This window comes from Barbus barbus, assembly GCF_936440315.1.
Source record: "Barbus barbus genome assembly, chromosome: 26".
Classification (NCBI taxonomy): domain Eukaryota; kingdom Metazoa; phylum Chordata; class Actinopteri; order Cypriniformes; family Cyprinidae; genus Barbus; species Barbus barbus.
This window is the reverse complement of record NC_136754.1, coordinates 5,879,820-5,895,841: the sequence shown is the minus strand read 5'-3', so window position 1 is coordinate 5,895,841 and position 16,022 is coordinate 5,879,820. Positions and strand designations below refer to the sequence as shown.

Genomic DNA, 16,022 nt, shown 5'->3' with positions numbered 1-16,022 from the left:
CTCGCAATTCTGACTTTATATCTCGCAATTCTGACTTTATATCTCGCAATTCTGACTTTATATCTCGCAATTCTGACTTTATATCTCGCAATTCTGACTTTATATCTCGCAATTCTGACTTCATATCTCGCAATTCTGACTTCATATCTCGCAATTCTGACTTCATATCTCGCAATTCTGACTTTATATCTCGCAATTCTGACTTCATATCTCGCAATTCTGACTTTATATTTTTATATTTTATTCAGTGGCAGAAACGGCTTCCATGCATTGGACTAAAACCTACTAAAAGCCCCTTTTTTAACACAACCATTCAATATAATGTGTATATTACTCAAAAGTCAAAAAAGTGGAAGCAAATTTAAAGAATGTAATTTTTATTTAAACAGTTTAAGTATTTGCCCTATTTATCTCTAAACCAAATTTACAAAAACTTGGATAGCCTCCAATTCAGTGAAAGTTTCATAATGTTCTAATCTTTATATAGGTTCATAAAGGGCTAGCAGGGTCAGGAGCGAGAAAATGGCGATTAGAAGCACCTGGAGTCCTCAGGTAGACATTAACAGATCAATAAAGGCAGACCAACATCACTAAAGACAAAATCATGTCATTAACTAGGCTTGTACAGGACACACACACCCAGACACTGAGTTACCAGATTACATTTTGTTCCTTTTTTTAATGTTGCATATTCAATCAAGTCATTAAACGATTATGAAACATGCAGATATTCATTCAGCTGGGACAGGGTAAGGTCAGCAGAAATTGAGGCCTGAAAACTTTCCCAGTCACACACTTTTATGTCTCTCACACACACACACACACACTCTTTCTATCACTCTTAAACCTGTATTACAGACATATCCTTTTAGTTAGTAGATGGTTGACATTTGAAGCATACATTCTCTTGCATATATTTTACGTTGTGTAAATTTCCAGCAAACTTCCTCTGGTTCTGTAATTTCCTCCGTGGAATGATTTAGAGAATCCCTTTTTACTGATTTTGCTTTTCACAAGCTTTTGCATTTTGCATGTGTCTCTGTTCATCCTCAGGCATTCTTCTCCTCTGACGATCCTAGTCTCTCAGAATAACTCCAGTTTCTCAACATTCAGGTGTCTCTCGACAGTTCTTTTTTAAAATGGTCTCCTCTTCTAGTGAAAGGCTGAATCAGACGTGAATGTGGATCTTTATGTGCGGAGCGTTGATGGATCATATGTTGAAGATCCTGGATTTGCTTTGAAAGACGGCAGATGGGTTTGGTGACTGCTTACTCTTCTGCTCCTGTCATATAAAACATATTTCTGTTAAAAATACTCAGTATTTTTATGTAAAACTGTTTCATTTAAAATAGATATCTTTTGTAACAATGTAAAAGTCCAACCCCAATTTACAGTTTTCATCTAAAATGTAAGAAACTGAAAAAGAAGTCATGTAACACTCCTGATGTCTGCTGTGGATCAAGGTGTTATGGGACCTAACCCCACTGGAAATAGTATCCATTCGGGCACTGTTAGCATACTGTTTCAAATGACTATGATTTAGGATGTACTTGGTCAAGTCTCATATTATAGTATATAATCTCCATCCACTTTGCCTCCATCTATCTTTGTCGGATCTCTCTCTCTCTCTCTCTCTCAGACTGTCTTCTTCTCCTGGGTAGAAGACATCTAATCCTTACTGTAGGGGAGGAAAAATAGCTTGCTATGTGAGAAGCCAAGTGCTGGGGTGAAAATTAGATTTATCATCTACTAAATCTTTTTCTCTCTCACACTGTTTCGTGTTTCTAGAATAAGAAGTTGACACCCTCAGACTCACTAACAGCAGACGCAGACAGCGTTCATACCTCAGGTCTTCACAATGGCATTCTAACATGCTAATGCTGGAAATGCTTTATGTATAATATGAAAATTAGCTTTGAAGACTGCCAAAACTTCAAACATGAAATAATTATTTCTTAAAAGAAGTTTCCTTTTTTTTTGCACACTAGTATATACACTACCATTCAAATTTCACTATATCTATAGTATGCAATATTTTTATATATTTATTTTTAATGCAGTTTATAGTACAGTAATAATCCATTCTGAACATGGCCTCATCCATCCTCTGTCATATCATATGTCACAGGCTGCTGACTATCATCAGGACAGAGCGCTGACGAATGGGGAACTGTCTGGGCAGCAACTTTAAAGCTTATATAAGATGTTTGACTGTCATTTAAGGTTATTATAACTTATGAAACCCTGGGATTTATTCACTGTGATACTTGTACAGGTTTGATTTGTTTCTCAATCCTGCTCCTGTAAACATGCATTTGGAATTGTTTTATCTAACACTAACTTATCAGTTCATCAGCAAAGCAGAATAAATAAATAATGTAATACATTTTAATATAATACAGATAATATATAATGCAACACTTACTTTTGGCCCACAGCCCTCAAACAAATTACATTTTGGTCTCATCATATTAAAATGTTAGGCACCTCTGCTCGGTTGACTGAGGTTGTTACTCTGTATTTTGCAATAGCAAATAGTGTATGCTTATGTTTTCTTGGTTTCATTGAGCTTGTACTGAACTGATGGTCTTTACAGTAGAGGTAAAATGAAAAAGAATTGAATTAAGAATGATCAGCTGGTTTTATCTCCCAAACAAGTGTTTAAGAACAGCAGACAGTCAGTCTGCCTTTTACAATTAAATTCAAAGCATCAGCTGGAGGGAGATCGGGAGGGTAGGATGGGTTGTGGGTGAGTTAAACCCCTGGGACGGACAAAATAATGCCAGCTGGCTTAGTCACGCAAGTCTCCAGTGCACCAGACTCTATCCAGTACACACACACACAATTTAAACTCACAAAATCAGCCTCACAGATATAGACTGATGACTTCAAATAAAAACTATTTAGCAGAAAAATGGTCCCTCGTGCCTGGTTCTGCACTAATATGCCAAAAGCTGTATGTTCAGCATTATCAATCATATCTGTTAAAATCTCTATAGTCATAAAGAAGAGTTGCCCAAACGTTTTAATACGAAGGGCCAAAAATCAAACTTGATTGAGGGCAGTGGCCAAAAGTAAATGCTGCATTACACCCAACTATATTATAATAAAATATATTAAATCTTAAATAATTTAACAAAAAAATTTAAAAAAACAAAAATTGTTTTGAATTTTTTTAATTATTTCGAATCAAATTCCATTTTTTTTTACATTTCAATGCAAAAATAAAAAAATAAAGTTTAACAAAAGGGTATAATATATAAATATTACATGTGATCCTGGACCAGAAAACCAGTCATTAGGGTCAATTTTTTGAAATTGAGATTTATACATCATCTGAAAGCTGATGTAAGCTTTGTTAGGACAATCTTTGACCGAGATACAATTTGAAAATCTGGAATCAGAGGGTGCAAAAAAATACTGAGAAATTGCCTTTCAAGTTGTCCAAATGAAGTTCTTAGCAAAGCATATTACTAATCAAAAATTAAGTTTTGATATATTTACATTAGGAAATTTACAAAATATCTTAATGGAACATGATCTTTACTTAATATCCTAATGATTTTTGGCATAAAAGAAAAATCGATTATTTTGACCCTTACAATGTATTTTTTGCTATTGCTACAACTACACCAGCGACTTAAGACTGCTTTTGTGGTCCAGGGTCACATGTATGCTTTAGTGGTATAATTTTTTTCTTCTATTTTTTTCTGTGGCATTGTGTGCCAAATCAAAGGTTGTCCCGTGGGTCCTGGTTTGGCTATATGTGTAACATCAGACCTGTACAACCCTCATCAGAAAACACCAGACTAGTGGATCTGTCTGACAACTTGACAAATAGAGCAGTGCAAAGGTTATGAAAAGAAAAGTTACAACTCAATAACAGAGACATTTAAGCCTGACACCAGAGGCACAGAACTCTCGCCAACTCTGCCTCAGACCACTGGCATTGTGTTTCAGCTGCCAGTTTCTCTCCTCACTGGTTAAGCATGAGGTTTGACAGCAAGCATTGGGTTAGTAATTAGGACTAAATGAATCCCAATTAGTGCATACTTCACGGACTGACGTGCAAAAGATGCAGCACCAATTTCACAGTTAGTTTGGATTCTTATTGAGAGGACGGCACAGACTAGATTGACGTAAAGGGGCACATGAGCGGGTCACTGATTACGTAACCCCAATGAATCAGCACTAGTCGATGCATAGAGATACACAACTTTTACCAGACCTAAAGGGATTGGTGTTAAATGACCAATGTGATTTAAATGCATATTAGGCTTGATTTCACAGAATAAACTTAAAGGTTACGCAAATCAATATTACACATTTATTGTATAATCATACACTAATTTAAATGGTTTTTTAATATTTAGTATGTATATTTTCTGTACTAATGCTTTAATTGTATGTAATATTGTATGTAACTCTTCTCTCCACGTCTCTTCTGATCTGTCGTCTCACTCACCTCGGGTTTCATGCTGATCTCTGTCCTGTGTGAGTGTGCTCGCTCTGTCTGCCTGTGTGTGCTGGTCTCCAGTACGCCGGCGTCCGTGTGTCTGTGTGTGTCTGGGCTGAAAGCCGCCTGGTAGCTGGTCTCGGGCGGGGGCTCGTCAGCACCTTTACCCAGGAAGGTGGGCCGTTTGTTGGCAGGCTTTGACGGCCGGGCTCCAGACCACGGCTGGTACTCCTGCCTGACTCCAGAGAGAGATCAAATGCATCAGACAGAGAAAGACAGACAGGCAAAAACAGAGACGGAGCCCTGAGGAGCTGCAGATAAGAGCAGCACATGTCAGGCTGAGTTAAAGTCATGCTGACAAATCACAGCAACAGGTGCCCACCATAAAGCCTTACTTCAGCATAACTTGTATGAAAAATGATTCTCACTATACGTATCTGTACATACATAATGCAAGGTTTAGAAAAGAAAAAAATGTGCATGCAGGATGAAAGCATCTAGGAAAGGTTTGAGTGAATAAATGACTGGAAGTGAAGATTTCATACATTCACAGATCACATCCTTCAAACAAATGCTCAGGAACACTGAGGGCTGTTTGTAATCAATTCATTCTGTTCCCCTCAGATAGCTCTGTTTATGTAATTGTTTTAGATTCATTCCGTTCGTTCATGAGCTGTCGGATGAAATGACAGTGACCAGTAACCACACTGAGAGAAAATCACTGCAATGCACAACCGTTACAACCACATCAGTCCTGTTATAGCACCACAGTAAACCAGCATCAAAGAAAGGACACTTCTCGTTCACAGAAAGAGAGAAATGTGTGAAAGCTTGTTTGTGTGAGTCAGATATATATCCTCCAGCAATTCATTTTGGAGGCTATTGTGAACATATGTTATTTCAGAGATAAATAGGCTACCACTGTTGGTTACACTTTATTTTAAGGTGTCTGTTACAGTGTAATTATACATTTAAGTACTGCGTAATATTAATTAACTACATGCATACTAGGGTTAGGCTTAGTGTTACTTGCATGCAATTATGCATGATATTATTGATATTAAGTTTATGTTAGTATAGTAGTCTATTTGATGAAAAAAAATTAAGAAATATAGCCATATCATTATTTTTACTAACTTTTTCATCATTTTAATGTTTTTACTTACTAAATAAGCCAAAATAGGATAACAAAATAAAATATCGATATTAATACAGCGATTTTTATTTTATCTGTAATGTTTTATTCACTTCAAAATAAAATAAAAAATATAAATGACACAGACTCAAGATTTATCCATATATGATAATTATTATATGGTATTTTTGAATTGTGGCATGTTTTTACTTATTTAACAGGCTAAAATTAAATATAGAATAATATATTAAAAAAATCATCAATACATTATTATTATTAATAGTAGTTATATTATATGGAATGTTTGTCTTTTGTAATGTTTTTACTCTGGCAAAATAAAATAATCCATATTATTAACATGATTTTTTTGTCTTTGTAATATGTTTTACTAACTAAATTGGCTCAAATAAAACAAAATAAGATTAATCCTATAGGATATATAAATCCCATAACCTTCTTTGCTGTACCTCAGTAAAATATTTTTACTCATGTTGAGAAGTGTGAGTGTGCTGCAGTGGATGAGAGGTGCTGGAGAACAGCTCCCATGAGAAAGAGCAGCAGCACCTGTATGAGCTGAGCTGATCGCCTCCTCTCTGCCTCCCGCTGCGCTCCTGTCTGTCCGCCCGCGGCTGACTCGTGCCGTTAGAGTAACCGTTCACCGGGCTATCTGTCAAAGTGCCGCCTTTCCCTCCGTTACTAATCCAGGGAAAGTTATCCTTTTTCGGGATGGGCCAGGGTTTGTAATCCTGCTTATACTGGGTGACGCTCGGGAAAGGCACACCCGGGGGATGGTAGTCCTCGCGGGGTTTATAACTCGGTTCCGTGCGTCCCCGGTGCGGCCGCCGGACTCCCGCCGCATGATCCGGCGTTACGAAGTCGACGCTCGGCGCCCGTTCCGTGGAAACGAGTTTGGTGACGGATCGCACCTCCTGCTCCGCGATGTCAGAGTAGTTCTGAATCGTTAGCGGAACCGACAAATCCGATTTATCGAACTGGTTCCAGAACCGAGCCAAGCAGCAGACTCTGCTGATGCACGGCCAAGCCATTGCTATGAAACAAACCAAACCAAAAAGAAAGAAAACACAGTCAAAACGCGACGAAGTGCTCGATTACATGAAGGAATGTGAACGTGAGTCCGTTTCTCGAGAACTGCGCGAGACCGCTCGGTGTCGGGACGCTGTCATTGCACATTCATCTCACGTGATTTGCACTTAATGCAGAAAAAATAATAATCCATAAACATCTGAGTCGGTGACCCGTGTCCACCTCACGGCTGTTTCATTGACAAAGCTCAACTTAATGCCCTAAAAATCCTCTTTTAATCAAAACCTAGTGCGTTTCCTACCTAGACAGCATTTCTGGGCATCATAGGCGCTTCCAGCTGATTCAGATGCGGTCTACACTAACTAAAAGTACCACGGTACGGTACTAGCGTTTTGTGATATGCAGCGGTAAAACTAGTGGAATTTGACAATGCACTGGGGTATGTTGTACTCCATCTAAAACTACTTCAAACATCATTTAGCTTGTTCCTTTACAGTTAATATGCATTATATATTAATTTAGAGGCATTATTTAGTAAGTCTAGTTTTAACAATTCATTTGTCACGTCACAGGACCATTTAACATGAGCTGGTGGCAATATATACATGTATGCTTCAAGAGACCTACTTGCAAAGCTACCAGTAAAAAGTTGACTTAACTTAAAAAAATTGAGGAAACCCGTTGCCTTAAAATTAAGTAAATAATCATTTTAAAAAAAAGTTAAGTGAATTGTCAAGTTCACTTAACTTTTTTTTTTATTATTATTTACTTTAAAAAAAATAATTGAGGAAACCCCTTGCTTTAAAATTAAGTAAACTTATCACTTTTTACGTGCTCTTGTGCACCTAGGGAAAAAGCTAAAAAGTATTTGTTCACTGGTAGACACAGACTTGGAACCCACTGTGTATCACAGTACCATCCATGCTACAGCCACAGTACTTTTTTGTAAGGACAGGTAAGCAGCTCAGGTTTTGACAGTCTGTTAGCAGTTTGAGCCATTCAAATTACTCACTGCAAACCAAACCCGACAGATTGATCCACAAACACATCTCTGCATACACAAACAAGCTGTTTTCAGGCTGACATCCTTCGGGCTGTCATAACAAACATCTACAGTCTGATTTAGTGACAAAGCAGTTGAATTGGCTGAGGTCTGGTATATTTTGGCTTGATATTTCAGTTGTAATGTCAATGGCTCTGTTGTTTCACCTGATAAGCATAAGCCCCATTAACAGGTCAATTAAACAGCACCTGTCTCTCATTACTGCAGTCAGCGAGTGTGCCTCTACACTTCACCCTTGATGGTCCTTGAATGACCAGAGTGGGAAATTTACAGCTTGGTTAAAGTTTTGGCAACGTGAAAATATAGCCTATCATTTTTCAAAAGTTGTCACATTATTTTTGACAAGCTACAGGTTATCTATTTGCAAAGCTGTTTTTCTCCATTAGTGGTCAAGACTAATTTACTAACAGATTTGTCATCTGAAAAATCACTGCATTCCTCATTCCTTTCTGTGGGGTAAATTCAGAAATCTTTATAACCTCACAATCCTCTCATCATTCAGCACAGATCAGATTAGTGTCTGCCATCTGTCATCAGTCACATGGCATCATGCTCTTGAGGAAAAAAGGATCACTCTGTGGTTTTATCTAACATAGTCACCCAAAAATGCTTTTATTAATTACTCAAAAAAGGGTTTTTAATTATGTAAATGCTTATTATTTTGTTACAAAATTAATTCAGATTTAGGTTTTGCATATGCAGAATAAGATCTACAATTTAAGATGAAAAGAATAAAACATTTGAACTGCAAGGCTTATAAATTGAGTTACTCCATTTGAACATGATTAAACATGAGGTAGAATCATATAAAATGTTTGATGCATGAAATTAGAAATGAGTTCTGCAACTTGATTGTTATGAAATGCCTCCACCTGCAGGCAAGCTGAAGGACTATGGGTGTGTAGATCCATTTATCAGTCTTAAATGTGCTGCGTTAAAGTGGGAAGACATCTGGGAATGTTGTATATAAAAAGGTGGGATGTGATTTGTACAGAAATTAGTTCTCATTTCCAGATTTAGCTTGCTTGCTGTCCCCATTCCTTCTTTCTTAACTCCACTCGCCTGATTTTCCCACTTACTGTCTTGGGAAGATGATCCACAAACTCAATCTGACAAAAAACAAATTAAACATTTAAAAGTCCTTTAAAATGGACTAAATTGAAAAGATCTCCAGTTAAGGATTAAATGCGGAAGTACTGAATTTGAATCGTAAGTCACCTTGCGTGGATATTTATAAGGAGCTGTCACAGTCTTCACATGTGTTTGCAGTTCCTGGATCAGTTCCTTATGGTCTCGTGATTTATAATCTGCTGTCAGCACTACAAAAGCCTTCACAACCTGAAAATGGAACAGCACAATTTAAAAAAATATATACTTTTGGAATAAACAGTTTTGTATTACATATGTATGATAATAAAATTTTATATCAACTACATACAAAATCTTTTGTGCTGCATACTTAGACACCATTTAAATGCATCATATGCACTCTACTGATAATTCTGGTTTTCTATGTTATGTAATTTTTTGCCTAATTCTAAGGTCACACTGCATGTATCCTTCATGGAGAAGGCAATCCCAGAATGCATTGCACTACCTCTCCTCGAACCGGGTCAGGGCTGCTGACCACAGCAGATTCTGCTACAGCTGGATGCTCTATCAAAGCGTTTTCCACCTCAAATGGACCAATGCGGTACCTAAAACACACACAACCATGTTAAATTTTTAAATCTCATGTTATGATAAATAGAATTCCGTACCCTGCAGACAGGATAACATCATCAGCTCTGCCGATGAACCAGAGGTATCCTTCATCATCCATCATTCCCCTGTCACCCGTCAGGTAGAAATCACCTCGGAAACACTCTGCCGTGCGCTCTGGCTCACCCTATAGGATGTGATCACTTATTTAGATCAATAAGTTTGGGGCTCGAGAACTTTTTTGTTAGTACAGACTCTAATAATATGTGAAACAGGAAAACATACTGTATACTCTGTAAAAAGAGAGAAGGGTCTGTCTGGTTTGACTCTGATGCCGAGGTCTCCCTCTTGTCCTTGTGGCACAACAGAACCATCTTCATCCACCACCTTAAACCAAAATAGCCCACAGTTCACCTCACAGTAAAACAAGCCAATCCATCAGGTGAAACAAAGCAATGCATTACCGCAATTGCTTTTCTGTCATTTTTGTAATTTTTAAAACTTCATCTTTTCCTTTGTATGTAATTATTATCTGTATTATTATACAGTGCCGCTGGAAAGTTTGTGAACCCTTTAGAATTTTCTATATTTCTGCATAAATGTGACCCAAAACAATCATATTTTCGCACAAGCCCTGAAAGTTGACAAAGAGAACCCAATCAAACAAATGAAAAAATATTATCTGTGTCATTTATTTATTCAGGAAAATTATCCAATATTGCATATCTGTGAGTGGCAAAAGTATGTGAATCTCTTGGATTAGCAGTTAAAGGTGAAATTAGAGTCCATCTGTGCAGAGGTGTTTTCAGGCAGTGCAATGACTATCAAATGTCAGTACGTGACCCGCTTTATTCAAAGAACAGGGATCTATCAAAGTCTGATCATGTTTGTGGAAGTGAATCATGTCACGAACAAAGGAGATTACGGAGGACCTCGGAAAAAGAGTTGATGTTGCTCATCAGGATAGACAAGCTTAGAAAACCATCTCTAAAGAGTTTGGACCCCACAAATCCACAGTCAGACAGATTGTGTACAAATGGAGGAAATTCAAGACCACTGTTACCTTCCCGAGAAGGTCAACCAACAAAGATCACTGTAGAACGTGTAATAGTCTGCGAGATTGAAAAAGTTCCCAGGGTAACTTCTAAGCAACTAAAGGCCTTTCTCACATTGCCTAATGTTAAAGTTCATGAGCCCACCATCAGGAGAACACTCAGCAACCATAATGTGCATGGCAGAGTTACAAGAAGAAAGCCACTGTTCTCCAAAAAGAAAATTGCTTGCTAAAGATCACGTGGACAAGCCTGAGGACTATTGGAGAAAGGTTTAATGGATGGATGAAACCAAAATAGAACTTATTGGTTTAAATGAGAAGCTATTATGTTCGGAGAAGAGCACACTGCATTCCAGCTTAAGAATCTTATCCCATCTGTGAAACATGGTGGTGGTAGGATCATGGCTTGGGCCTGTTTTGCTGCATCTTGGCCAGGACAGCCTGTCATCATTGATGGAACAATGAATTCTGAATTATATCAGCAAATTCTAAAGGAAAACATCAGGACATCTGTTTAAGAACGGAGTCTCAAGAGAATATGGGTCATGCAGCAAGACAACAACCACAAGCACACAAGTCATTCTACCAAAATATGGTTAAAGAAGGTAGTTAATGTTTTTGAATGGGCTAAAACTCTGATCAGCATTTCCAAAAAACGTTACCTTCAGTTACTGCAGTAAAAGGGGGTCACACCAGATACTGAAAACAAAGATTCACATACTTTTGCAACACACAGATATGTAACACTGGATCATTTTTCTCGATAAATAAATGACAGAAAATATTTCTCTCTCACTTGTTTGATTCGGTTCTCTTTGTCTACTTTCAGGACTTCAGGACACTGATGATGTTTTGGGTCATATTTATGCTAAAGGTTTCACAAACTTTCAAGCAGCATTGTATCTCAGTCCATATATTACAGTTACTATTAATATGAAGCCAGTAAGTACAACAGTAAACTATTATTAGTTTAAACCCTGGACAGACCGTTACTGCACCTGAACATCATATCCTGGTGATGCCTTTCCAAAAGATCCTGGTTTGATCTTCATGCCTTTGAATGTGCCTGCTATTAAAACCTGGGTGGAAAAAAAGAGAGATGACCTATCTTTGTTTGACAGCACACAAGACCATGCTTAAATTTATTCTCTGTCTCTAGAATGAATCTGTGACCATATCATAGATGAAAACAGAGGCTAATTTAGGGCCCATTTTCACTCATGTTTATAATGATCCTATAAAACCTGATTAAAGAAAAGAGATTCAGCTGTTTAAAGGAATAGCTACCAAACATGAACATTTGCTGAAAATGTACTCACCCTCAGGCCACACAAGATGAAGATGACGTTGTTTCTTTGAAGAAATTTAGCAGTACATCACTTCCTCTGCAGTGAATGGGTGCCGTCAGAATGAGAGTCCAAACAGCTGATAAAAACCATCACAATAATCTACACCACGACTCCAGGCCATCCTGTGAAGTGAAAAGCTGTGCGTTCACTTTTTTGATCAAGTTGTGTGGATTACTTGTGAATTACTGTGATGTTTTTATCAGCTATTTGGAGTCTCATTCTGACGGCACCCATTCACTGCAGAGGATCCATTGGTGAGCAAGAGATGTAAGGTTAAATTTCTCCAAAATTGTCTAATTAAGAAACAAACTCTTCTACTTCTTGGATGGCCTAAGGCTGAGAAAATTTTAAAATGTGTGAACTATTCCTTTAAATGTTTATTTACAGTCTCAGTCTGTCCGTAACCCTCATAGATGTCCAGTCCAGTGAGTTCTTTCCATTTCCACATCACCTCTGGGTTAATGGGCTCTCCTGCACACAGACAGTGCTCAAGAGCCCTGAACGTAAACCTGTCAAAAAAAACACAGACAAAGATGAGGACTAGACCTGGACATGATGAAACAGTCTCACTCTGTTGTGATCATTACAACATCCCGGTCAAGATTTTCAGTCATTTAATAACCAATTCAGTTAAAAACTTGCAACTTACCTGCCATTAAAAAAAATATTCTGCTGACAGTATATATAAAAACCAATAATCATAAATAAAGCCGTCTCAAAATTTATAATTATAGAGCTAAAAGATCATTCATTTAAATACAAATACATCACAGTGCACCAGTTACAGTCAGTACCTGGATATGTCGTCCTGTACAAGCATTCGATAGGCTGTTGGTGCCGTGCAGAAGGTGGTGATGGGATAGCTGCTTAGAGTCTGTCAGGAGAAAAACAAACAGCAAAAATCAACAAATCATATAAAGTTAGATTATGTTTTATAAATTTTGGTTTTCCATAAAACACTTTCATACAGCTTTATTAGGGACATTTTATTTAAAGAATCAAGAATGGACCAGTGATGTTCCTGTACCTTGAGGACTGTACTTGTGTCAAAACGTGGCATGTGGTGAACAAACACACACGCTCCCTGGATCCATGGCGCAAACACACTGCTCCATGCAGACTTGGCCCAACCTGTGTCCGACGTGTTCCAAAACACATCCTGCTCAGTCAGATCCAACCAATACCTTAAGAATTCACACGCACAAATAAACATTACATTTATTTGATTAAAAACAGTAAAGACAGCAATATTGTGAAATATTATTAAAATTTAAAATGGCTGCTTTCTATTCGAATATATTTTAAAATGTAATTTATTCCTGTAATACAAAGCTGAATTTCAATGTCACATGATCCTTCAGAAATCATTCTAATATACTGATTTGATGTTCAAAAAACACATTATTATCAATAATGAAAAAAGTTGGACTGCTTAATTTTTGCTTTAATATTTTTTGTGGAAACCAACATTTGTTTAGGATGCTTTGATGAATAAAAAGTTCAAAAGAACAGCATTTATTGGAAATAGGAATTTTTTATAACATTATAAATGTCTTTTGATCAATTTGATGCAGCCTTACTGATAAAAAAAAATAAAATCTTTCCACTGTGTACATTATTACATATATACATAACTGTGAATGCATCTTTAGCTACATAACGTCATTTAACTTTCATAATGTTGCAAACCTGCCATTCACCGTGAGCCCCAGACCGTAACTACAGTGGCTGTGTTGGGTCATTTTTGGAGAGCCAGTTGTGCCACTGGTGAAGAAGATAGTCATGGCCTCCTCACTCCTGGTGTCCACGCAAACATGATCATCTGACACTTTTCTACAGCACAAATACAACATCTGGTCTTAAATAACCAATCACCAATTTGTAACTTTGTATATACTTTGCACTCCGTTATTTCTTCAGTAAATTACAGTGCTCCCTGTACACACACATCTCTTGCTCTCCACTCACCCCATGAGTTCGGTCAGGTTGCCCCAGCCGTGCATGGCCCTGTGGGACAGCAGAAGCTTGGTGGAGATGGAAGGGCAGTCTGAGGCTACTGTGTCCAACAGTGGAGCCAAAGATTCATCTGTGATCACACACTTGGCCCCAGACGTCTGCAGCCGGTGGCGGATATCTCGAGCAGTGAGCTGAGACGTGCCGGGGATCAGAACCGTACCTGTGCAAGGAAACAGGGAGTTTAAAGAGGAACCACTGTGTGTGTGTGTGTGTTTTATTTAGACCAAATGGTATGAAATTTAAATATCTGGCATCTATCGGTTATCAGTCATAACATGAAAATAATTGGCGGCTTATCTGGTAGAGAACGTTAAAATTACACGAGTCAAATTTAAGCTGGTCTAAACTAGCATTGTCTCCCCAGCAGTGTGAATCAATAAAAGTAGATTAAAGTTTAACCTTAACAATGAACCAATGGAAAGGGAAACAGAACAAGAGTGAATGAATCCTGAAAATGTCTCAGCATACGCCTAACAAGTCCATTTGAAAAGGACTGTGACGGTACCTGTTCGGAGACATGCCACATTAACCAGCCACCACTCAGGGACTCTGGGTAAGATGAGGAACACACAATCCCCTCTTTCCAAACTGCACACCTGATGCAGAACATTTGCAAGTCTTCTGGAGTGAAAGCCCAACTCCTCAAAACTCCACCGGACCTCTTCCCCGATGTCATTCACCCACCACAGAGCTGGAAGAGACGACCTCTGTCCGATCTGTAATATACCACAACAATACACTGAACAATTTCACAAATGTTGGCATTGTGAAATAACTGTATGGCATTAAAATGAACTAAGAACTACTTTATCACATTATAGGCCTATAATACTACACAGATCAGTAGATTAGTACATTTCTGCTGCACTAGTGTCAACAAACAAAATGGCATACCTCTTGTATGGAATCCCGTCTATTATCTCCTTTATTTTAAAATAAAATACATATAGGTTTGGAACAACATAAGGTTTCATAAATGAAGATAGTTTTTTTTTTTTTTTGAGTGGACTAATAAAATCCAGTTCCTTATTGGCATTATGCTTCAAGAAGGGAAAAAGAAAGGCACCTAATAATTATTAGTAATGGACCTGGCATGTTTTGTGGTATTATTTGCTTTTACTTTTATTTACAGAAATGGTATGGTAATACCTACGTCAAACGTACTTTAGCTCCTTATTTCCAATATTATTATATTTTTGCATAAATTACACATGCAAATTTAAAAAGTACTGCATGAATGAATAGAAGTTCAAACAGGTTTCCAAACACTCCCCCGTCTTCCTCTACTCTCTCCTAAGGCCCGCCCCAAAATATTGGCAGAACAGCCTCAAAGTTTTCTTATTTGTAAATAGCGTCTTTTTCGTGTATTTTCAATGTCTTGCAATGTTTTTACACTTGAATGCACAGCATCAGCTCAGGATTTTACAATGTTTGTTTAGAAATTATTCAAAAGTATTATCCATCCAGTTAAAATATTAACCGGACGTTAACGTAAATGTATTCAGTGTTTAATGTACAATGCGTATCATCACGTTTACAGTAACAAGTGACAAACATATTAGAATAACAGCAGAGCATTTTCTTAAATGACCTTTTCTTTTGTTTCCCATTGCTCCAGTACGTCTTTGGCGAAATTAAACCGCTGAGGAACTTGTATGTTGTAAATCCGTCTCGCGCTCTCATTATCGCATAAGTTTTTTGGCGCAGATGTTTTGGATCTGCACATTTGCAGCCACTGACCTCGCTCACGTACTTCATTTCTCTTTGAGATTTTCAGACGGTGGTTAAAAAGACTTTTGCGAAGCACATATAAATTCATAGCAAGTCTTTAACTTTGGACTCGACGGTGCAAAACTAAAGCAACTGAGGTAGTTTCTCTCACGCTACATTAGTCGATGACACGCAGCGGAAACTTTCACACGGATCAGTATCTCATTTTCGGAGACAGACTCTTTAATCGTTTTCCCGTTCGTTGCAACAAACTTCTAAGAATGAAACGGCATTCTATGAAAGAAAAACGCAGGCACTGCAGACGCGATAAATGCTGCCCAGACACAGTTCAGCTTCGTCAAAACAGACACTAAATCTCTTCAGCTTCGAAGGAATGACCGCCTACAAAACTAAAGTCCCCTGTCTGAACACTTTCAGTTAAAACGGATTAACTGGATGTAAAAGTGTCTTTCTTCCAATGTCCATAGTACATG

The 16,022-nt window shown here is 37.8% G+C and overlaps 2 protein-coding genes across 2 annotated transcripts; both read right to left on the bottom strand.

The window, feature by feature from the left end:
• Window positions 1–363: 363 nt before the first annotated feature.
• On the bottom strand, window positions 364–7,000 carry LOC306845954 (microtubule-associated protein 6 homolog). The gene is made up of 3 exons (XM_079378976.1): window positions 6,156–7,000; window positions 4,466–4,691; window positions 364–1,282 (listed from the first exon to the last, which is right to left on the bottom strand). The coding sequence occupies exons 1-3, from the start codon at window positions 6,635–6,637 to the stop codon at window positions 1,211–1,213; spliced, it is 780 nt and encodes a 259-aa protein (XP_079235102.1). The 5' UTR covers window positions 6,638–7,000; the 3' UTR covers window positions 364–1,210.
• A 1,283-nt stretch (window positions 7,001–8,283) lies between these two features.
• LOC306845953 (acyl-coenzyme A synthetase ACSM3, mitochondrial-like) lies at window positions 8,284–15,954 on the bottom strand. The gene is made up of 13 exons (XM_079378975.1): window positions 15,410–15,954; window positions 14,324–14,534; window positions 13,771–13,978; window positions 13,492–13,635; window positions 12,830–12,986; window positions 12,597–12,676; window positions 12,188–12,311; window positions 11,452–11,532; window positions 9,685–9,786; window positions 9,459–9,586; window positions 9,296–9,395; window positions 8,917–9,036; window positions 8,284–8,807 (listed from the first exon to the last, which is right to left on the bottom strand). The coding sequence occupies exons 1-13, from the start codon at window positions 15,635–15,637 to the stop codon at window positions 8,715–8,717; spliced, it is 1,776 nt and encodes a 591-aa protein (XP_079235101.1). The 5' UTR covers window positions 15,638–15,954; the 3' UTR covers window positions 8,284–8,714.
• Window positions 15,955–16,022: the final 68 nt, after the last annotated feature.

Coding starts and splice junctions, on each gene's coding strand:
- LOC306845953 (XM_079378975.1), bottom strand. CDS start 15,637: ATGAATTTATATGTGCTTCGCAAAAGTCTTTTTAACCACCGTCTGAAA. Junction 9,587..9,684: donor CTCTTTTTACAGAGTATACA/GTATGTTTTCCT, acceptor CACATCCTATAG/GGTGAGCCAGAGCGCACGGC. Junction 9,037..9,295: donor CTGACCCGGTTCGAGGAGAG/GTAGTGCAATGC, acceptor TTCCATTTTCAG/GTTGTGAAGGCTTTTGTAGT.
- LOC306845954 (XM_079378976.1), bottom strand. CDS start 6,637: ATGGCTTGGCCGTGCATCAGCAGAGTCTGCTGCTTGGCTCGGTTCTGG. Junction 4,692..6,155: donor GATCAGCTCAGCTCATACAG/GTGCTGCTGCTC, acceptor CTCTGGAGTCAG/GCAGGAGTACCAGCCGTGGT. Junction 1,283..4,465: donor AGATCAGCATGAAACCCGAG/GTGAGTGAGACG, acceptor TTTATATGACAG/GAGCAGAAGAGTAAGCAGTC.